The sequence below is a fragment of the Monodelphis domestica genome, chromosome 7 (assembly GCF_027887165.1).
Source record: "Monodelphis domestica isolate mMonDom1 chromosome 7, mMonDom1.pri, whole genome shotgun sequence".
NCBI lineage: Eukaryota > Metazoa > Chordata > Mammalia > Didelphimorphia > Didelphidae > Monodelphis > Monodelphis domestica.
Genome location: NC_077233.1, coordinates 63,683,180 through 63,705,875, shown reverse-complemented (window position 1 = coordinate 63,705,875; position 22,696 = coordinate 63,683,180). Strand labels below are relative to the sequence as shown.

Here is a 22,696-nt window from a genome sequence, read left to right as displayed (position 1 = left end):
CCAAAAACTAAGTTTGGAACCAGGGCTTCAATGTTTTCCTGGTTTTATAACTGAACAAATCACAAACTCCAACCCTTAGTTTCTTTATGGCAAAAGTGGAACCAAATGATTTGAGGGGAGCATACTATAGTAGATAAGGCACTGTTAAGATTTGAATCCAGAAAGATCTAAGACATTCAAATCCTATTTCAGACACTAGTTTATTTGGCCCTAAATAAATCATCTCTTGCCGGTGGTTCAGCAGATAAAACACTGGGCCTGGAAGTCAGGGAGACTGGAATTTAATATTTTTGCCTCAGACCCCGTGCCACTCAAAGAAAGTCACTATACTTCTGCCTCGGTTTTCTCATCTGTAAAATGGGGATAACACCTATTGCCCAGGGTTATTAAAAAAAAAATCACAAGAATACTGTTCCTCAATCCCCTCCCCCATATTTTCAGGGCAGCTTGAAATGTCTTACTGTTGCTTAAGCTATCAAAGCCAAAAACTGAACTAAGACTTTTGGACACCCTATACACAGGGAGTAGTATATCTATTGGGGGGGGGGGGGGGGGGGGAAGGGGGAGAGAAGAGGTCAGAAAAAGTGAGAGATATTATAAACTGATATTTAGGTTAAGGGAGATGTTGAGATGGAGAAATTCCTAAGGAGGAATGAAAACAACTCTCTCAGGATAAAATTTATAGTTGAAGAAAAAGAAGAGTTTGCAGATGCCTCACTAGTCCACTATTTTCATTTCACTCTTTCCTCAATGTCAAAATTAGATGCTGATAAAAAAGGTGCTGATGATCTTGAAGCAAGCAAACCTTGTGACCCATATTTTAAGGAAAACAGCTATAGGACGTATCAAAGTACTTAACAAATGGTACTCATCAAAATAAAATCTGGTTAGAGATACTTTTGGATTATCATTTTAAACAACTCTTCTCATAAAATCAGTAAGTACTAATTTTGTTGCTGCACAAGTTTTCCTTTTGCCCCCAAAAGTTCAGGTCACATGCCACAAGAGCACTCTAACAACAATGCCAGCATCTCACCTGGTCACCTTTGAGGTGCAAGTGTTTAAGTCCTAATCTAAAGTACTCCATTCATGTTAGTGGTTGCTGTCCATCCTTACCTATAGCATTTCACTTTGGTGCAATCTTTCTGAATGTGCCCAAACTCTCCACATGAATAGCACTTCTGCTCATCTGCATGGTCGCAGTCTCGAGCCAAGTGGCCGGGCTTGCCACAGTTGTAGCAGCATTGCTCTCTCTCTCGCTTCGGTTCCTTGCAGTCCTTGGCAATGTGGCCACCTCTACCGCAGTTATAGCAGGCTTCAACAATAAGGAAAAGAAGCAGACCAAGACTATAAAACCTTGATAAACTGAAGATGCATTTCATATAACATACTACACAAAAGTTCTAAGTCAGGGCTCTTTTTATGCTTACCGCTCTGCAGAGAAGGGGGAAAAAAGGAAGTGTTAAATACTTACCATCCTCCTGAAGATCACAATCCTTGGCAAGATGACCAGACTCACCACAACGGTAACAGATGTCTGGAAGAGATGAAGAAACAAACTGGAAACCTATTATAGATGGGAAACAAAGAGTTGGGAGATTAGACCAATCTTGGTAATTGCAGGTTTTGAAATTTCAAAATTTTTTCCAACAAAAATACCTCTCGCTGAGGTAAAACCACCTCTTCCACGGCTCCGCATTCCTCGGCCACGGCCTCCTCCAGTAGGGCATTCTCGGGCCCAATGGCCAGAGCGTCCACACTTGAAACACTCGTTGCTGCTCATTGCTGCACTTAGATCTTCTAAACATTAAAGAACACAGCTATTAGAACATCGGAAATTCCTTTTTAAATAACTCATTTCTTATACTTAAACATACCACTGGAAACTGATATCCCATTTGGGGTGCAGAGAGGGGAAAAGAGAACCCTTCACACATTAGTAATTTATTATATGAGTATATAAGCCATGTGATCTAGGAATCCAGATCTAAAGTTGAAACTTTTAGTTTATAAATTATCAGCAAAAAAATGGTTATAATTCTTTTCAATTAGATTGTAGAAAATTTTCCTAAGACTACAAGGTGTCATCAAATATAACTATGTATATTTTTAAAAAGGATTTGTAGTGTACATATTTTCTTCTTTAATGAGGATATTTTCTGCCTGTCCATTTTACTGATAAATTATTTCAAGGATAAGTGACTGATCTAGACTCATAGATAGTAATTAGTTAGTAGTTGACACTAACCCTGGTGACTGAAATTCTGGTCTCCTAGTTAAGTTCAATGCTTTTTCTACTAAGAGACTGTATTAAATTTAAAACAATGTAGCTCTAATTGGAAAATTTTGAAAGACCACCTGTTTTCATTTTTATTGAGCATAGAAGTATTTTAATAAAATAAAAAATTAAATTAAAAAAGTATTTTTAATGTAAAGAATTCAGTAAGTTTTAGGCATCATTGAAAAATTTTTTAAACTGTACTCCAATTGATGAGGAAAAAAGCAACAACACTTTAGAAGCCCCATGAAAAAGCCTCTCTAAATTACAAAAGGAAATGCAAATGGTTTTTCAATACTGACTAAATGCAGCTCTTACATAGTATTGACACCACAATTAGTAAATATTTTTGAAGTCTGCAGTTAGACCAAGGACTGTCCTTAGCAAATAAAGGCCCATAACTCCCAGGAGCAGAGTGCTGTTTTATAATCATTTGAGCAGGTACTTAACTACCATAAAGTTCAACTTCATTTGCCCTTAACATTAATGACTAAAATGGAAATATGCACTAGAATATAATTCACAACTGGGGTTTAACTTTTAATCATCATCTAGGACGGTTTCCTGATCTGAAAAATGAGTTAGATTAGATCTCCAGGAGCTAGAATTTTGTGATAGCATAGCTCCAAGAGTTTTTTTTTTAATTTTATAAGTCAACAATCAAAAGCCTTAAGGGATTGTTTGTAAACTATCTCTCACTTCTGAAATTAATTGTTATACATGTAGTTTTGCTATAACCAAAGAGAAATACCGTTGCACTACCCACATATGAAATTTTATGTTCTTTTCAGAAGAGTAGATCAAGAAAGAGTTGCCAAGATATTCAAAATCAGGCAAGGTTAAGTTTCAACTGGTCTGACATTGCAATGGATTTTTTAAGGTTGAACAAGTTAATTCCCAATAATTTTTGTTAGAATAGAATTTTACTTGGAGGCCCAGAAATATGACAAGATCCCATTACCCCATGACTATGTCATTAAACCATAAACCAGAATGCAGCAAATCATACCAGAATGTACCATGGCTTGAGGCCTTCCAGTCTGTAGATTTTTAGTTATTTCTCTCCTAAGCTACTTAAAATCAGACTCTCAAATTTATGAAAGTGTTAAATTGTATTCCAAATCAAAACATTTTTCTTTGGTTAACATAGTAACTTATTTTGGTACATTTAGGCCCAATTTGGTAATCTTGGTAACATAGTAACCTCATTTCGGACAACTTGAAATAATATACTAGTCATAATAACTAAACCACAAGGATACCAGTGAATGACTCTCAAAAGGCCTAGTTATCTTACAACAATCTAATTGAATAATTAGCTGCTGATTATTCACATCTCATGGTTTCCTCTAATTTCTGCCAATAGACATTTCCAGAAAAAAAAAAGAAAAAAATTTTTTTGAGATTTTTAACAAACACTGCTAATACAGAGCATTCTAGTATATTCTAGGTTTTTTAAAAAATAAGCTTACAAATGGACAACCTACAATGAGAGTATTTTATTAATCTTTTAACAAACGAGTATTCTTTCACTAAAAACAAGTACAATTCATTCAAGATTCCTTGTAGTATTAAATTTTATAGGATGTGCTATATAATGGGAGCCACACCACCTCTACCTCCCTAGCAGCAGACATGCTAAAGCAAAAACAAACAAAAACAAAGTAACCTTTGTACCTGCCAGTTTCTGCAACGACACACCAGTTTGTGTGGTTTAACATTTTTTAACTTTGGTGAAAATCTACAGTTAAGAGTAAAACATCAAGACCAAAGCAAAAAGTACAAGGATCTTAACATAAGGGAGCCTCAAGCATACTATGCCTATAGAACACACTCAGTCACTCATCCATTCCCCGCCCCAGCAGCCAACAGCTGAAGTCTACTTTATTTCATGGAATGAAAAGATCTAGTAAGTAATCTCAAATTTTCTTTGAAGCTCTACCAAACAGTTCTAGCTAAGATAAATATAGGCAGGGATAACTACTATGCCATAGAAAATACTCTTATACTTACATAAATGTTGCTGTCAAGAAGGCAAATTTAAAATCTGCATATAATAGGAAGGCACACTACCAGGAATTATATGATTATCCAAAAAAAGAGCTGCTACTTTTCAGATACTGTATACTAAGTGGAGTTTCTCCTATACAACAAAATATGATTAGAATTTAGCTTTTGTTTTTCATTGACTTGCATGGTTTTATATTTAGAGATACTTTTGTTGGAGATAAGATTTTTCACTAAACCTTTACCACTGGGGGGGGCTAAAAAAAAAAGCAACACAAGGCATAAAGTGCAAAGGGACACAATAGCAGGTGGCTAATGAGCTCTTTATTATCTGTGTTCCCAGTTTGTAAAGGTCCAGTACTTGTGCATTTGCCAGAACTGAACCTGAAGTCTTTCCATCTACCACCTTGTAATAGGGTTAGCTACTCAACCAGAGTTCCCAACAATACTCAAACTTGGTGGGGTGCCTGGTTTTACTGAACTATTTTTAAATCAATTTTTCACTTTTAAAAATTATTACATGGGTGAACTTGCCAGGCAGGGGGACATATTCCAGAAATTAAAGTAAAAACAAAATATACAAGCAATTTTTTTTTTAACCCTCACCTTCCATCTTAGAATCAATACTGGGTATTGGTTCTAAGGCAGAAGAGTGGCAAGGGCTAGGCAATGGGGGTTAGTTAAGCAACTTGCCCAGGGTCACACAGCTAGGAAGGGTATGAGGCCACACTTGAACCCAGGACCTCCTGTCTCTGAGTCTGACTCTCAATCCACTGAGCCACCCAGCTGCCCCCTATATGAGCAATTCTTAAAAAGAATTTCAAGTATCTTCTGGACAAACTTTTAAAACTATGATTTCAGGGTAGAAAATTCTGGTAAGAGGATGCCACCTCTGAACTCCTCCCAATAATCAGTGAGAAAGGTTATCTGAGGCACTGAAAGGTTTTTCAAAGCTAGCTTGGGGGGGGGGGGGGGTCGGGTCGTCACATCCTAGCTCTCAAGGCTACTTGGCTCTATCAACTACTTAAGTCAGGCTTATTCTTATAAGTTTAATTTTGAAAATTATGAACCCTGTGTATCTTTCAAGGAAAAAACCAAGTCCATGATACTTTACCCCCCAAATCAAGCCAGGATTCTAGATTTAAGAATTTAAAATTCCTGTTCAGATATCCTATTCATATTGTATCACTATAGCGAAAAGTGTGTATTTATAATCACAATTGCCTTTCTCAATAGATTCCAAATTCCTTCTTCCTAATTTCTTTTTACATTACTTTTTAAAAGCATGCCATATGTATCCTGTGTAATCTTATGAAAATACTCAAGACCCACATTGTCTGCAAGCCATTATTGTTCTTTATCCAAGATATGTACAAATTGACATCTTGAATGTTTTAAAAAGGCAATGAAATATTTAGATGTTACTTATTGACTACTGTTTTAAAAACATTTTAAAATGATGTATTATGTTCTAACCTACTTACCAATTCCAAACTATTTATAGGTAATATCCTATCACAGTTGTATTTCAAGTAACAATATTATCCTTTAGATATGAGTAAATGTGCTTGAAATTAAATAGCTCTTAAGTTTCATGAGTTTGAAGGCTCTGGAGCACTTTAAAAACCAGAATTGAAAATCAAGTTCTGAACAAGCATGTTAAGTGGCCCAGACCCAACCTAAATCTAACTATGAACACCAACAATTCCAAAGTGTCTTGAGAAGAAAACTACTCAGAAAATCTTGTTATGATGGACATATATACAATTATGTATTTGTGAAGCACTAAATAAAGTCACTGTGGCAAAATTCCCTCACTCACAAGTAAGGCTCACCTCAAATTTTCCCAACACCTACAGAATTCTTTACCTCCATTCAAAGATCCCATGTCTGCGACTCTCCAAATAGGTCAACATACATATAATTTTCAGTGGCATCCAGCCAATGAACAAACCTGGAACAGTCAGTTCTGCTTAGACTCTACATTACTTTCCTATAGATCTAAAAAATGGTGGTCCAGAGAAGACTCTTTGAGGAGCCAAAGACACAGCCAATTATTTTTAAAAGTCATTTTTTAAAAAGCAAGATACATCCCTTCTAAGTTTTATAAATTATGTTTTGCCTTAAGCTTAAAGTTACGTATGCCACATTTTCTTTAAGTGAGACATTTTTGTACTGGCAAGAAAATTACTGTGGACTGAGTTTAAAAGGAATTTTTTAAAAGTTAAGTTTCCCCTAAAGATTCTTGAAAGTGTCCAACAGACATAATGATCAAGCAAAATGAGCTATTTGGGAGTTGTGCTCCAGACGGCACACAAAATTATATTTTGTCTTTCTCATGTCACTATAAAACATTTTGGGGGGGGGGGGGGGGGGTAGCTGGGTAGTTCAATGGTTTGAGAGCCAGGCCTAGAGATGGGATGTCCTTGGTTCAAATCTGAACTCAGACCTTCTTACCCAGCTGTGTGACCCTGAGCAAGTCACTTGACCCCCCAATGCCTATTCCTTACTACTCTTCTGTCTTGGAGACAATAACAATATTGATTCTAAGACAGAAAATAAGGGCTTATTTTATAAAATGGCATTGGGTATGCCATGTCTAAGAATGGGGTAAGCCAGGTAAAGGAAGCTAATGACAGAAGCTAAGGGCTTGAAAAAAATAATACTAATAAAACACTTCTAATTATTTCCAAGTGCCACAGTAATTCAAGTGGATGAGCAATAGTTAATATGGAATATATACTACATATCAGGTTCTTACCTTGTGAATAAGAAAACAAATAATTTGACTTGCCTTTTACCAGACTTTGCATAAATGGCAGTTAAGAAAATTATTTGTGTCCTCTTTGTATCTAGGAGTCAGCTGTCTCACTATAATTTTTAAATCTTGCTTCATTCAATCTGTATAGTTGAACTACTCAATTTATTCAGTTATTCCAATTTTTACAAGTTATATTACAGGCTATTTGCCCTGAATAGTAAAAAACAAGCTAATTTTTCTTAGTCTTCATTTTATTTCTTTTACACTTGAAATATAGTACTTTCATTTTAGAAGGAACAATTAAGATTGTTGTATACTCTACCTTTAAAGATCCTTAAGAATTTATTCCTTTTTGTGGCCAACTCCAAATTATCAAGTATACCCAAGTACCATTATTACAAAGAAATATAAACCAAATAATAGAAAATTTCATTTTACCCAATAGTTTCAACTTCCTCCCCTTCAAATCTTACCAAACTTGCTGAAAATTTTCAAAATTGTCTTAAGTTTCCTTTCACTGGTCCATCCTCTGATGAAGAAGCCTAGGCAAAAGGCAACTGATAAGAAGCCAATGACAGGGTAATCAGTCATTGAATTATCAAGTAAAGAGATTGTCTACTGAGTAAGACTTGGAAGTTTACCCATATTCAAGGATTGATACCTTCCCTGTATCTTATATAAAGTTTAAAAACTCAGGAAGGCAGCTTTTATAGTGTCATAGGATAAGCTGATCAAATGAAGTAGTGTAACAGAAAAAGAACTGACTGCATTAGAAGGCAACAGAAATACCTTCCCCAACCAACAATGTACTTAATAGCCTGTGGTGCTGCAGAGGTGCCCTCCTTATTTGCAAAAAGTATGATAGCCTAGAACTGAGATAAACAATAAATTTTAAAAAATGATTTGAGTCACAATAAAGCTCAATTCAAAAAAAACTTTCTATACCAGGGATATAGAACCTTTGATTCTAGGCACACCACATGAAATAAAATCTGGCAACCCAAATGTTCAACAGAATGGCTACAGAAATAAATCAGCTTCACATTATTAACATGACAATTAGAGATAGGGGTCCTAAATAGTAGTATGGACCTAGATTAGGGTAGAGAAAGGTAGCACCCCCCAATTTTTAAAGATAAAAAATCAGGCTCCAGAGTTTAAATAGCTTACCCAAAGTTCCATAGCTTTGGGGGTGTGGAAAACTAGAGATAGCAGTATAAAGTTCTAGTTATGTCAACTGTCAAAAGGTAGAAACATCTATGAAACAAAGTTAAGGGGGGTTGAGTTTACATACAGATTATAAAGCATATATAACAAAGAAGTATTTTCTATGAAGGAATCCCTACAATTAAGGGGATTGTCCTAATTGGAATGTCCAATTAGGATTGGACAATTTTGGTAAGAATCCAGTCCAACTATCTCATTTTTAAAAAAAAACAAATTAAAGAGAATGAAATTAGATTATTTAACAAAGATTTTTTTTTTTTTAAATCCTGGAAAGTAACAGTTTTTAAAAGAGAATCTATGAAACAACTAAGTGACTCAATGAGACAGGGAGTCTTGGGGTTCAAATCTGGCCTTGGACTTTTCCTAGCTATGTGACCCTGGGCAAGTTATATAACCCCCATGCCTAGCCCTCATTGCTTTGGAGCTGATGGGGAGGGGGAAAGGTGGGATTCAAGTGACTTGCCCAGGGTCACACAGCTGGGAAGTGTCTGAGGCCAGATTTGACCCTAGGACCTCCAGTCTCTAGGCCTGGCTCCCAATCCACTTAGCTACCCAGCTGCCCCCTAAAGATCCCCCCTTTTTTTTAAAGCAAAACTTGCTTCCCATAATATAGAGCTCTCATTGCTTTAATAGCTATTCACATTAAAAAAAAAAAACAGCAAGTCATCCTGTTTGCTCATCTCTAAAATTATTACTCCATTCTATAACAAAGATGTTTTAAAATTTTAGTAAATGTCAAAATGTTTCATTTAGCCCCTTTGTAATATCCTGATAGAGAAGGCTTGATAAATTTTAAAATATATATAATATACACACATTAGGCTACAGATGAAACATTATAATAAAATCCAAGTACCTTGTTAAAATAGTTATACTCCATATTGGTATCATTGAACAAGTGGGTCAAGTATACTGAGGTTGGAAAATTATTCCAAGACTAAGTAACTGAGATTTTGGATGAAATAGTATTTTTCTATTTGACTTTACATTCTTTTCCAAGTACAAGTACTAAAACAAACAAACAAAAACCATCCCCCACCTTGATTAAAAAGAGGAAACTGCTTTTTTAATTTTGGGGGAAAAAAACATTCCAGTTTCTCCTCATTACCAAATACCTGCAAGAAGTAGTTTAAAATATGAATCTATAGTTAAGACTGAGCATTGGACGAAATGTCAGGCCATATAATAGATCAGCAACAATCAGTGATTCCACAATCAGTGGTGAAAAATGTGACAATGGTGCTTTGCAGAACACTAAATATCATTTAGAGGACATTCAATTTTTATCTAAAGCATAAAGAATACGAGTCATACACATTTTATACCTGGAAATAAAAATCACTCCCCCCCCCAATAGTCACATAGTACATTTCCCCAGGTTTGACTCAATCGTTTACAAGCAGTCTACATACCTTGTTGAGAATTGCATTACCAAATTGTCAAAATGCAAAAGGATATTATGAATGTAAAATACTGCAAATTAGTAACCTCATCATGGAAGAATATACATTTAGTAACGTATTTTCAATGGAAAATATTATAAACTTAACAGCTTTAAACCTGCTTTCAAAAAAAAAGAAGGAAAAAAAGGATGACCTCATAAGAGCATAAATTACTATCTTAAGTGATGCAGATATCAGCCTCTCACCCCTCCCCCATTACATCACATAGGCCAAAGGTCCGTAATGGGGTGGGGGGTGGGGGGCACTGAGAATGTGGTTTTAGGAAGCTGAAGATATATGAATATTGATAATCTGTGACTTAATTTAAACTTAATTTAGTAAATGAAAGTCATATCCATGCAAGCTCTTCCAGCTTCCTCATAGAGCTATACTCTATATTATTACAACTTTCACCCCTGCCTTTGTGGGAAAAACCGAACATTACCTACAGACTGCCTCAATCACAGCTAATTTAGATTACAATTACTTAAATTGGTTATTAGGACTTTCGGGACTAGATGTAGCTTATTTTACTTTAAAAATGCTTTCCAGCTCAGGCCATGTGGTTCGCATGTGGAAACATGGCTATATTTTATACATAATATAACCTCAAAACTTCAATTTGGATTATCATCTAGTTCCAAAATCATTTGTGACCGAATATGGAGATAAGCGAAAGTATTTTTAAATCCTTGCAAAACCCAAACATTTAAAACCAAATTAATGTAAAAAAAAAAAAGCTTAAATACTAAGAATAAACTAGCTAAGTCTTATAAAAACCGGGTGGCTTTTGTGGTTAACTTACTAGTTTAAAGAACTTGGACAGATCTGTTGTACATAAGACTAATTAAATGCTTGTCTTACGTCAATAAAGACACAAGTAAATCATTTGCTTTTGATAACCTTAGGGCCCTAACGAAGTTACGAGAAAGACTTCGGGAGACAAATTTCCAAATACTCAGGGTCGACCAGCAAGGTGCCCCTGACCAGCCCCGACCCACCGCGGCACATGGCCCTGGCCCAGGGGCCCCTCCGCCCCGAGCACATGGTCGGCGCTGCGCCTCCACCCCTCCCCCCCCCGCACCCGGACACCTTCCGCCGCGCCACATGGCTGGTTTCCCGCAGGCTTCCCGCAGGCTCCCCGCAGGCCCCTTGCCTCCGCCAGGCCACTAGCCCTCCCCTCCTCCCCCCAAGGACTTGGCTGCGGCGGTCCCGAACGCCCAGAAGGCTTCGCCGGGCCCAGTCTCTTCTTGTCGTCGGCTACCCCCCTCTCTGGGCGCGGCGGCGGCCTAGAAGCCATGAGCCTTCGCCAGGGCCCAGCGAGTCGAAGGGCGAATGGTTGCCCTTGCGCCGCGGCCCGAGGGACCCAGCTGGGCCAAACAGCAGCAGCGGTGGTGGCGGCGGGGCTTCCCGCCTGACGCAACAGCGGCGGCGGGCCAGAGCGCGGCCGCCATCGCAGGCGCCTCAGCGCACCCCCACCCGTCGCAGCCGCTTCCCCGGCTGGCCTCGGGCCGCCCGCCCGCCCCGGCCCCAGCCCCAGCCCTAGCCCTACCCGACCCCCGCCCCGCTCCCCAAAGTCAGACGGGCGGTTACCTAAGACGTTGGAGAGGGCCCGCGGCGGCAGCGAGGTCGGAAGCTTCAGCTCTCAAAGACGCTACAGGGACGACGGCGGCGGCAGCGGCTGTTTATTTTCGGGGTCCTAGCCTGCGCCACACGCGGGTCTGCACACGGCCCCACACACGCCGTTGCGCACGGCCCCTCCGCCTCGCCCACGCGGCCAATCAGCTCCCGGATTCCGATGGCCCAATCAGCGCCGTCCGCAGGGAAAGGAGGCCCCCCCCCTCCCAACACACACACACTTCAACGCCCTCCTCCACCTCCGGCTCGGCCCCTCCCCTTTCTCTTTCCCGCCTTCCCCTCAGCCCCCTCCCCTCTGGCCACGGCCTCCAGTCCCTCGCTCAAGCAGTTCCCATTTCAGGAGCGGCTGCAGCGTGGCGCTGTGTGGAACCCCAGCCTGCCCCCCGGGGTCTCCCCTGCCCTGCGGCCCGCCCTCCCTTCCCGGCGGTCGGTGCTTCCTCGCCAGGGCCCGGGAGGGAGCCCAGGCCCCTCGCTCCCCAGCCGGGTTTGGCGGTCGCTGTGGGGCGGGTCTGCGGAGGCGATGCGCACATCACCGCCTTGGTCATAGACTGCGCCCGCAGCCGCGGCTCCGCGCGCGCTGCCGGCCACGCGGCCACGGTGGGCCCGTGTCACAGTGCGGCTCTGTGAGCGCGCCCCCGCCCCCTTCGTAACGGCCCCACGGGCTCCAGCCCCCCCCACCTTGCTTACTACACTCCCGACACAATCCCCCTCCCCCCTCCCAAGGCTGGGAGGAAACGTCTGAATTAGACCAAGCCTTGCTCTGCCTGGGGAGGCCATCCTTACGGGGCACTGGGCAGGCAGGCGCGTGCCCAGGGGGTGGCTGGTTCCGCGCCCTGCCAGGCTTAAGAGACGCAGTATTTTTTGCTGGGGAGGAAAGGGTTCAGGATCTGTAGTTTAGTTGGTGTAGTAAGGGGTGAAAGAAAAGGTATTTCTGGGGACGAGTATGTGATACATGCACCGGGCCTGAGTCGGACCTCTTAGGTTCAAATGTGGCCTCAAATGCTCCCTAGCTGTGTGACCCTGGACAAGTCATTTAGCTCCATTGTTAACCCTTACTAAGGCAGAAAGTGAGGTTTTTAGAAAAAGAAAAGGTATTTCTTAGGTGCTTCTGTGTACTGGGCACCTGGAACAATCAAGACAGCCCTGGGAATGCAAATCCAGGCTAGTGTAGAAATTCTTGCCTTCCAGGAATTTTCATTCTAACCAAGGGGAAAACAACACATGTAAGACAGTGGTGACCCATCATGGAATATTTTAAGCACCTACTAAATGCTAGGTTGGCTCAATGGACCTGGAGTTAGGAAGACCTGAGTCAAATGTGGCCTCCAACACTAGCTGGCTGAGCAAGCTTCACCGCCTTGGCCTCAGTTTCCTCATCTGTAAGTGAGCTGGAGAAGGACACGGTAAACCACTCTAATATTTTTGCTAGGAAATCCTCAAAATGAGGCCACAAGGAATTGGATGCCCTCAAATCATGTGATAAATGCTGGAGAAGGGAATGTTTTGGAGGAAAGTCAGAGGTTGATTAGAAGGTAGTGGTGATCAAGATATCCTTAACTGTGGCATTGCCATGTCCCTGTTCTCAGAGCTAGAATTAAATGGAAGGGAAGGCTTCCATCAGACATGGCTTGGAAGTTTGGTGGTGGTGGGACATGATCCAGAGCCCAGTGTCACAGAGGTGGGACCTTCATTTCCGGGTTAAGATAGATTTTGGAAAGCATTTCAATGATCTGAAACTGCAGTTTTGGAAACTCCCACCATATAACCCTACCTTCGGTTTTGGAATCAATATTGATTATGAGACAGAAGAGCAAGTAAAGGCTAGGCAAATGGGATTAAATGATTCACCTAGAGTCACACATGTAGGAAGTGTCTGAGGTCAGACTTGAGCCCAGGTTCTTTCAACTCTAGCCACTGTATGACCTGTCTCTTCCCAATGCATATTGACAGCCCTTCTATATTTTTGATCCTAGAAAGGTGCACGAGTCACTGAGGGGGTTTGTGATTTGTCCCAGTGTCATTACTGTCAATAATGTTTAATATGTCTGACACAGGCCTCCTCACTACAAGGCCAGCCTCTATTCACTAAGCCATTCTACTGCTTCTCCATTGAAATACAACAAAGAAATTAGTTCCCATTTTTCAATCATATTGAATCTAGTCAAACATGCTTTATTATACATCTGACATTTACCTATTAAGATATAATAATATCTGATTAACAATGCACATTTTTATTCATATAGGTTTATTTCCAAGGAGTTTATATAACTATAGATTTTTTTCCTGTAATTTTATTCATAATACCTTGAGGTGGGCAGGAGATGGTCTGTTTGTTTTTTAGACCCTCACCTTCCCTTTTAGAATCAATTCTGTTTATTGGTTCCAAGGCAATGGGAGTGAAGTGTTTGACCCAAGGTCACATAGTATCTGAGACTACATTTGAACCCAGGACCTCTGTAGGCTTGGCTCTCAAATCCACTGAGCCACCTAGCAGCCCCCCAGGAAATAGTTTTTACTACTGTCTTTTCCAAAGGAGGGCTCAAAATGAGGCTGAGTTGCCTAACAGTACAATATAATAATTCACATTTAAATGGCTCTTCATGATTTATAAAGTTCTTTCCTTAGCAAGCCAAATGTAACTAATTAGCCACATTTTACAGGTAAGAAAATAGCTGAATTAAATCAGGGAAATCCAGGGTGTTAAGTAACTTGTCTCATACAACTAGGAAGTACTGGGAGAAGCCCAAGTAAAGGAATTAAGGCAGAATATGGACAGAAGTCATATAGCAGAAACTAAGTCATGATCTGTATTGTTGGAGGGGAGTTCAGACTGGAAATTATAGTTCTGTGATAGTATACAAGTGAACACTATATATTATAAGGTCCATATTAGCCTGTTAACCCTTCTCTGCACATATTCCTCCAGGGTTAGTAAATGGAACTGAATTGCCATCAGTACAATCTCTTTAGTCACTGAAACACTACATAGTGCAAGCACTCTAAGTTGTGTTGGAGTAATACAATTAATGTCCCATCTCTCACATCTGCATTTTATTGAGTTTTTCGTTTGTTTGTTTTTTTTGAGGCAGCATGGTTCAAAAGGTTAAACTCGAAGACAGGAATCCATATTTTTAAGACCTAGTTCTTACATTTATTTGACAAAGAAGTTTGTGAAAAATGGTAAACTATGGTTTAAAAGCATTAAATAACTTAGTGTAGGATTTTGTCATCTGACTACACTAATTTTCCGTTTCACCTTATATCTATATCTTAATCTTGTAATAAATATTTTATAAACATCTTCAAATTAGTCACACATTCATATTTCTGGTATTTTTAAGTAGAAATACCCTATAATGAAAATGGGATACCTTCTAGTTTTATAAATAAACCTAAGCCATCTTCCTAGCAAAGTCTAAAAAATTTAGTTGGAAAGGTAGAATTACTTTAATTTCAGATTGTTTTATGTAATTATGCCTACCTTTAAAAATGTTTAAAGGGACCCAAATACATATCTTAATATCTATAAATACTGCTACCTAAAGACACAGAATTTAAGAATTATAAGATCTTGAAACTTAATAGATCAGTTGTTGTAACGTCCTTATTTTTATAGCTGGTAAAAACAGAGGTCTACAGATTTAAATGCTTTATATAGAATCACTTAGACAGTAAGAGGCAGAGCCAAGATCTAGAATTAAGGTCTCCTAAATCCTTCAGTTTACTCTATCCAATGAACTATGTTAGATGGCACCTCTATAATATAGTTAGTGATGCTGAGTATAATTTGTTTTCAGTTCTTTCTCTAAAATAAATAGAATTCAGCTTTATCAAATAATATTTTAAAATCACTTTAACAGTATCCTTACACTGATGATCATTCAATGTTAAATTGTAATTGGGTCAAATGAAAAATACAAATCAAACAAATTGTTAGATGGGCATTAGAGCTCCAAAAGTAAGATTATCCACATGATTTTCTGGAACTTCCAGAAGGCTATGATCTAATCTACTTATGTGTATAAAAATAAGTTTTTCTACATCTTTGCTGTAGTGTTATAAAGATCAGTGAATGAATCAGTGGGACAATGAAGGAAAAAATTGTATTTGTTTGGAACTTGACTGTATCTTATAATTGTGTTTGATGCACAGCTGTTCTACACCTTAAATTTGCTTCATTTTGGTGATGTAAAATTTTAAGCATTGCAAATAAGCATAAAACTAGTCATAGAAGAGCTAGAAATCTCATAGCACAATTTTTCAAAAGCCTGGCTGTTTTTTTTTATATTAAACTGCTGGTAGGGAACAAGGGCACAGTGATTACACACAATATACTAGAGAGATTTCTTTTTGAATTCATCTTTCTGAAGATTTAGATTTCATTCCTTGTGTTTAAAGGGGATGTTTATTTGTACAAATTTATTATAAAATGCTAATTCTCATTGGTAGCATTTATATGGTTTTATGATGATTATTTTTAGTATCAACACTTCCTGAGGGAAGCAAACCCTACATAGGGTAAACTCTGAAAATTTGGAAACAAGGTAAAAAGATTACATATTTAGAGAAGATTTATGAATGTTACTTGTTCATATGAGAGTTCTTATCAAGTTCTCTGTCAATAACATTTTTAATGTTTAATCATAGATTTCATCAAAGAGAATTAGGGATTTCCATGTCTTATCAGAAAGACTAAAATGAAACTAATGTATGATAAACTATGATCTAATTAATTATGTTGGTGGTCTACACAGAATCTAAAAAAAGGAGTTTTAAAAGGATCTTGAAAAAGAAGAGAGAAAGAATAAGGATTCATCCATGGGTTTCCATTACAGTCCTGCCCTGAAAATGGAGAAAGGCAATTCCTGAAACCACCATAATTTAATTAAAATCTCCCTAAAGACAATCCTGTTTTAATTCTATATTTACTAAGTGACTTTTTAATTTGGTGTTCTCTCTCTCTCTCTCTCTCTCTCTCTCTCTCTCTCTCTCTATCTATCTAATATATTATATATATATATATATATATATAATCACCAGGGAAACATCCTTGGTCCCAATGTTGTCCCAGTGATGAATACTAGCACACTGGCTTATACACTTAGTGGAGCTTGCTGGTTTTTGGGTGAAATGTCAAAATCAAGTTTCTGCCCTTTCAAAGCTAAGTACCAGGCTCTGGATCAAAGGCAGTCTCATCAAGTATAAACTGTGTCTTGCTATTATTCTGCTATTTCCTGCACTCGTGGGGCAAGTTATATTTTCCCATAATACTTTGATTTATCTCACTGAGTACTATTCTAGAAAGTTCAGATTAGCTTCTAAGATTTTGAAGGTTGTTTCAAGCTTACTTTAGAGTTTAAGAAGATTTCTCAAATTTGGATTTACATAATCAACAAATGGCCTGAGGACTAATTTATTTCAGTGATGGTTTTCTTTAATGAAAGAACTCAGCAGTCCAAAGAGCCCACCTGAAAACTGTTTGGCACCAATCCTTTAGAGTAGTTCTTTCTTCACCATCAGTAATAAGTGAATGCAACACTCCTCAGTGAGACTGCTTTGTGAGCTATCATCTAGGAAAAATGCACTAGGGTTACTAGTTCTGATTCTAAAGGATGGAGGGCCATTCATCCATGAGTATTCTTTTAGAAAGGATTTCTGCTATTTAGTAGGGCATCCAGATCTTCAATGCAACATAAGATTTGCCTACTGAAACTGGACTGTCATCTTGATGTAGATTACTTCACTGACTTTGCATTTCTTAAGCCCTGCTGGAAAGTATTTAAGGTCTTATTTATCTACAATCACTAAATCTCAGGGAAATCTGGTTATTTGGGTAGTGTCTTCTGTTACCTTGAAATACGAAATAGCTTCTTGTTGACCAAAGCTAGTGCTGGCTGCTTCCTGAGAATCTTCAGACTTTACTTTTTCATCTGTTCTCCTTATTTTTTCCTCTGGCTAGGGAGGAAACCAAATTTCCTCAGTCCTGAAGGAAAAAAAAATGCTGTTTAATGTATGAGCTGGCACCAGATGCTTGCTTAATGGTTGCTATAGTCAACACCCTCCTTAAAAGGCTGAGTCATCTTTGCAAGATCTGCACTGTGAGATTCCCTGATGTGGTGCAATATTTATGGGGGAAAGTCTTTATTCACTAAAGCTGTAGCTAAAATATAATATTTACTATTATTTTGATAAAGTATTTAATATGACATTCACTCATCAAAATAGCCTGTGATGTAAATGAATATTTTTAACACCATAGTGCTTGCTGACAGAGTTACTTTTTATCAGTGTGATCTTTCCGTATGTGAAATAGTTAATCATTAGATTTAATGTAGCAATGATTTATCCCAAGCCAGAAGAAAAACATGAAGGCAAAGATTAAGACTTCTAAGGTGTCTATGCTATTAAAATAAATTCCAGTTACCATTTAAGAGATCTTTCTGGATATTTTGTTGTTGCTTTCTTTCTTAAAAAGGTTTGTCAGAACCAACAAACTGCCGGCCCTCCCTGCCCCCAAAAGAAAAGGCTAATGTTGAGGAACTATGGAAACACAAGTATACCAGTACACTGTTGGTGGACCTGTGCTAGGAAACCATGTCAAACCATTCAAGAAAAGTAATTAAACTGCCAAGAAGATAAAAGAAAATATGCCCCCCTCCTTTCTTTTCAGAGGGGTGAAGACTCTGCATATGGAATATGGCATTTACTGTCAGGATCTGGTAACAGAAGCCTGGCCACTGGGGACACAGTCCTTGAAGTGTGCTCAGATTCGCCCTTCCTGTTGAGCTATGCAGAGCATGAACAGTATTCCTTGGCTGGCTTCAATCCAAAATGGAGAGGCTTGGTGAGGCTATAAGTGACTGAGGGGCTGGTGCTGTAGGATAATATGGAGGTTTTTGGTTAGCAATGGAGCCAGAACTAAGTTCCCATATAAAAGTGTTGAACATAGGATCTGTCACTCTCTCCCTAGGGGTTTGAGGGAACTGCTGGGTAGGAAGGAGGAGCATTTTACCCCTACCACTTTTTGTTAACTCTTACCTTCCATCTTAGAACGTAAGGGCTAGGCAATAGGGGCTAAATGACTAGCTCAGGGTCACACAACTAGGAAGTATCTGAAGCCACATTTAAATCTAGGACCTCCCAACTCCAGACCTGGCTCTCTATCCCCTGAGCCACTTAGCTCCCCTGACCTTATTCCCTTTTCTCCCTACTCAGCCATCGCATGTGCCTGCCTATTTCTTTTGTATTTTTCTTCTCTCCTGATCTTAGATGAATGAGTATCTGGTGAGAGAATTAACCTGGTTAGGGCTCCCCTTAACAACTGGCGTCAGTAAAAGAGACCCTAGAGCCAATGGCACCCACCAGACCTGCTTGATTCAGCCCAGCATGCATGAGTCAAGACAGTGCACCCAGAAAGAAGCCAGCTCAGCTCAGCTGAGCAAGGGAATGAATGACTCATCATAGCCAATTCAAAGGCCTCAAAGCAAACCTTGGAGGGATTCCAAAAAAAGGAAAAAAGGACTGCCAGGGCCAGAAGTAACAAGAATATCATAGCCTCACGCATTCTATACATACGTGTCTGCCCGTATTTTCTACTTAAATTTTGAACCCACTCTGTCTAGAGATCTATATGCAAAGGTAGAAGGCACCCCTAGTTTGAAAAGATATTTTTGTTATTTTTGATCTTGCTATACCAGCAAGGTAAGAAGCAGTTATCTGCTGGTAGATGTCCCTGACAACAAGCCACTAAGACAAACCACTGGAGCCATTAGCCTGGCAGCCAAATGAACCTGTTGTCTCAGCCCAGTAGGCTTAAATCAAAATCATGTTCCCAGAAAGGGGCCAGTTCAGCTGAGCAAGAAAGAGACTCAGGCCTAATAAAGCCAATTTGGAGGGGACACTAAAGGTGAGAAAAGAACTACCGGTATGTCATGACGTATGCCATAGCCCTTCACATGTATAATCTGTTTCCCCTTTCTTCTTACATCTTTATTACTATTCTACCCTCCCATATATTCTGTCACCCATCTCTTGGCTCTGGGTCTTTTTACTGTCTGTCCTCAAACCTAGAATTTTCTCCCTCCTCATCTCTATTTCCTGGCTTCCTTGAAATTCCAGCTAAAATTCCATCTTCTATAGGAAGTCTTTCCTGATCTCCCTTATTTCTAGTGCCATCCTTTTGTTGATTTTTTCCAATTTATCCTGTATATAGTTTGTTTGTACACAGTTGTATGTTGTTGACTCTTTTAGAGACTGTGAACTCCTTAAGAGTCCTCTATCTTTCATTTAAATCTCCAGCACTTAGTACAGATCCTGGTACAGTGATTAATAATGTTTATTGACTGAATGATTAAGGACAATTGTATGATTAGTGTTGGAGAAAACACACCATATTGGGAATTGTAAGAAACCATATTAGAAATAATTGCTTTTCGAGGTTACTTTATGATAGAAACTTGAAGGCAAAAATAGTCAGCTGCCCCCTGGAGACCTGGCTGCCAGTTTGAATATGAGTTAGAGAAGCAGGAGGTGTCTGATTAATAAGTTGGTTAGTTTTGCTGAATTATTTTTCCTCCCTTTTTAAAATTCTTTCTTTGAAAGAAACTTGGGAGGGGGAATAGTGATATAAAAACAAAAGATATTAAATACTTTTTTAAAAAAGTAACTAGAATTTTCAAATTCTTTGATCCAATTAAAGATTCCAGTCCTGAGAGGTCAAAAACAAAAATGCCCAAGGAAGTACAAATCATAAAGGTCCAATATATTCCAAAACAATCATGGCACTTTCTGTGGCAGCAAAGAATTAGAAACAAAGTGAATGTTCGTTAATTGGAGAATGAATAATATTAATGTAAAAGAATGTTAAAATCCATTTAAAATTATATTAATTACATATTAAGAATTGAAAGAAACATGAGAAGAATTATATGAATTGATGAAATGTGAATAAATAAACCCAGAATAATATGTATAATAACTACAAAAACAGGCAACTAGGTGATAACAGTAGATAGAACACCACGCCTGGAATCAGAAAGATTCATCTTCCCAAGTTTAAATCTTGTCTCAGACACTTAATAGTTTTGTGATCCTGGGCAAATCGATTAAATTTGCCTCCATTTCCTCATCTGTAACATGAGCTGGAGAAGGAAATGATGAACTTCTCCAGGATCTTTGCCAAGAAAACCCCAAATAGGATCATGAAGAATTAGACACAACTGTAACAACTGATCAAAGAGAGTAGTAAATGGCCATAGTAATCTATTTGATAAGCCCAAAGATCTAAACTTTGATGGTAGAACTCAATATTAGACAAAAATTGCTAGGAAAACTAGAAAGCAATTTGGAAGAAACTAGGTACAAATACATCTCACAACATACACCAAGACAAGGTCATAATGAAAAAATGATTTAGCCATAAAGAGTGATATCACAAGTAAATTAGGAGAACATGGAAAAAAAGTGTACCTGTCTAGTCTATGGATAAGGGAAAAGTTTAAGACCAAATAAAAGAGGAGATTATGGAAATAAAACATATTTTTGATTACATGAAGTTAAAAAGCTTTTGGCATAATCAAAACTAATGTAGCTGGTCATAAAAACAATATGGTACTGGTTAAGAGACAGAAGGAGGATCAATGGAATAGTTTTGGGGTAAATGACCACAGCAAGACAGTGTATGATAAACCCAAAGAGCCTAGCTTTGGGAACAAAAATCCACTATTTGACAAAAACTGCTGGGTAAATTGGAAAACAGTATGGGAAAGATTAGGTGTGAATCAAAATCTCACACCCTACACCAAGATAAATTCAGAATGGGTGAATGACTTGAATATAAAGAAGGAAACTATAAGTAAATTAGGTGAACATAGAATAGTATACTTGTCAGATCTATGGGTAAGGAAATATTTTAAGACTAAGCAAGAGTTAGAAAATATTGCAAAATGTAAAATAAATAATTTTGATTACATTAAATTAAAAAGGTTTGTACAAATAAAACTAATGCAATCAAAATTAGAAGGGAACCAACAAATTGGGGGAAAATCTTTATAACAGAAACCTCTGACAAAGGTCTAATTACTCAAATTTATAAGGAGCTAAATCAATTGTACAAAAAAACCCCAAACTATTCCCCAATCAATAAATGGGCAAGGGACATGAATAGGTAATTTTCACATAAAGAAATCAACGCTATTATAAGCACATGAAAAAAGTGTTCTAAATCTCTTGTAATTAGAGAAATGCAAGTCAAAACAACTCTGAGGTACCACCTCACACCTTGGCTAACATGACAGCAAAGGAAAGTAATAAATGTTGGAGGAGATGTGGCAAAATTGGGACATTAAATGAATTACTGGTGGAGTTGTGAATTGACACAACCATTTTGGAAGGCAATTTGGAACTATGCCCAAAAGACTTTAAAAGACTGTCTGGGGAGCAACTGTGTAGCTCAGTGGATTGAGAGCCAGGCCTAGAGATGGGAGGTCCTAGGTTCAAATTTGGCCTTAGATACTTCCTAGCTGTGTGACCCTGGGTAAGTCACTTGACCCCCATTGCCCAGTCCTTACCACTCTTCTGTTTTGGAACCAATACACAGTATTGGTTCTAAAACATGAGGTAAGGGTTTAAAAAAAAAACTGCCCTTTGATCCAGCCATACCACTGCTAGGTTTATACCCCAAAGAGATAATAAGGGAAAACACGTACAAAAATATTTATAGCCTTGCTCTTTGTGGTGGCAAAAAATTGGAAAATGAGGGGATGCCTTTTTTTTTGGAAAAATTTATTTAGTTAATTTATAACATTATTCCTTGGTTACAAGAATCATATTCTTTCCCTCCCTCCACTCCCCCCACCCCTTCCCATAGCTGACACACAACTTCACTGGGTTTTACATGTGTCTTTGATCAGAACCTATTTCCATGTTGTTGGTGTTTGCATTAAGATGTTCATTTAGAGTCTACCTCCCCAATCATATCCCCATAACCCATGTAGTCAAGCAGTTGTTTTTCTTCGGTGTTTCTATTCCCACAGTTTTTCCTCTGAATGTGGATAGTGTTCTTTCTCGTCGATCCCTCTGGGTTGTTCAGGATCACTGCACTGCCACTAATGGAGAAGTTTATTACATTTGATTGTACCACAGTGTATCAATCTCTGTGTACAATGTTCTCCTGGTTCTGCTCCTTTCACTCTGCATCAATTCCTGGAGGTCATTCCAGTTCACATGGAATTCCTCCAGTTCATTATTCCTTTGAGCACAATAGTATTCCATCACCAACAGATACCACAATTTGTTCAGCCATTCCCCATTTGAAGGGCATCCCCTCATTTTCTAATTTTT

The 22,696-nt window shown here is 38.6% G+C and overlaps 1 protein-coding gene across 19 annotated transcripts in view; it reads right to left on the bottom strand.

Moving 5' to 3' along the window:
- The window catches only part of CNBP (CCHC-type zinc finger nucleic acid binding protein), a 108,298-nt gene that overhangs the window by 11,004 nt on the left and 74,598 nt on the right, over positions 1 to 22,696 (bottom strand). For 2 of the 19 annotated variants that reach the window (XM_056804758.1, XM_056804760.1), the window contains exons 2-5: positions 17,207 to 17,339; positions 1,660 to 1,800; positions 1,477 to 1,567; positions 1,117 to 1,320 (exon numbers count right to left, since the gene is read on the bottom strand). In XM_056804758.1, the coding sequence (XP_056660736.1) occupies positions 1,117 to 1,320; positions 1,477 to 1,567; positions 1,660 to 1,783 (419 nt within the window). In that variant the 5' untranslated portion in view covers positions 1,784 to 1,800; positions 17,207 to 17,339. Of the gene's footprint in view, positions 1 to 1,116; positions 1,321 to 1,474; positions 1,568 to 1,659; positions 1,801 to 4,291; positions 4,422 to 7,519; positions 7,589 to 11,308; positions 11,913 to 16,768; positions 16,927 to 17,206; positions 17,340 to 22,696 lie in introns of those variants that run through there. The other 17 variants (XM_056804759.1, XM_056804762.1, XM_056804768.1 and 14 more) reach the window with 17 other exon arrangements.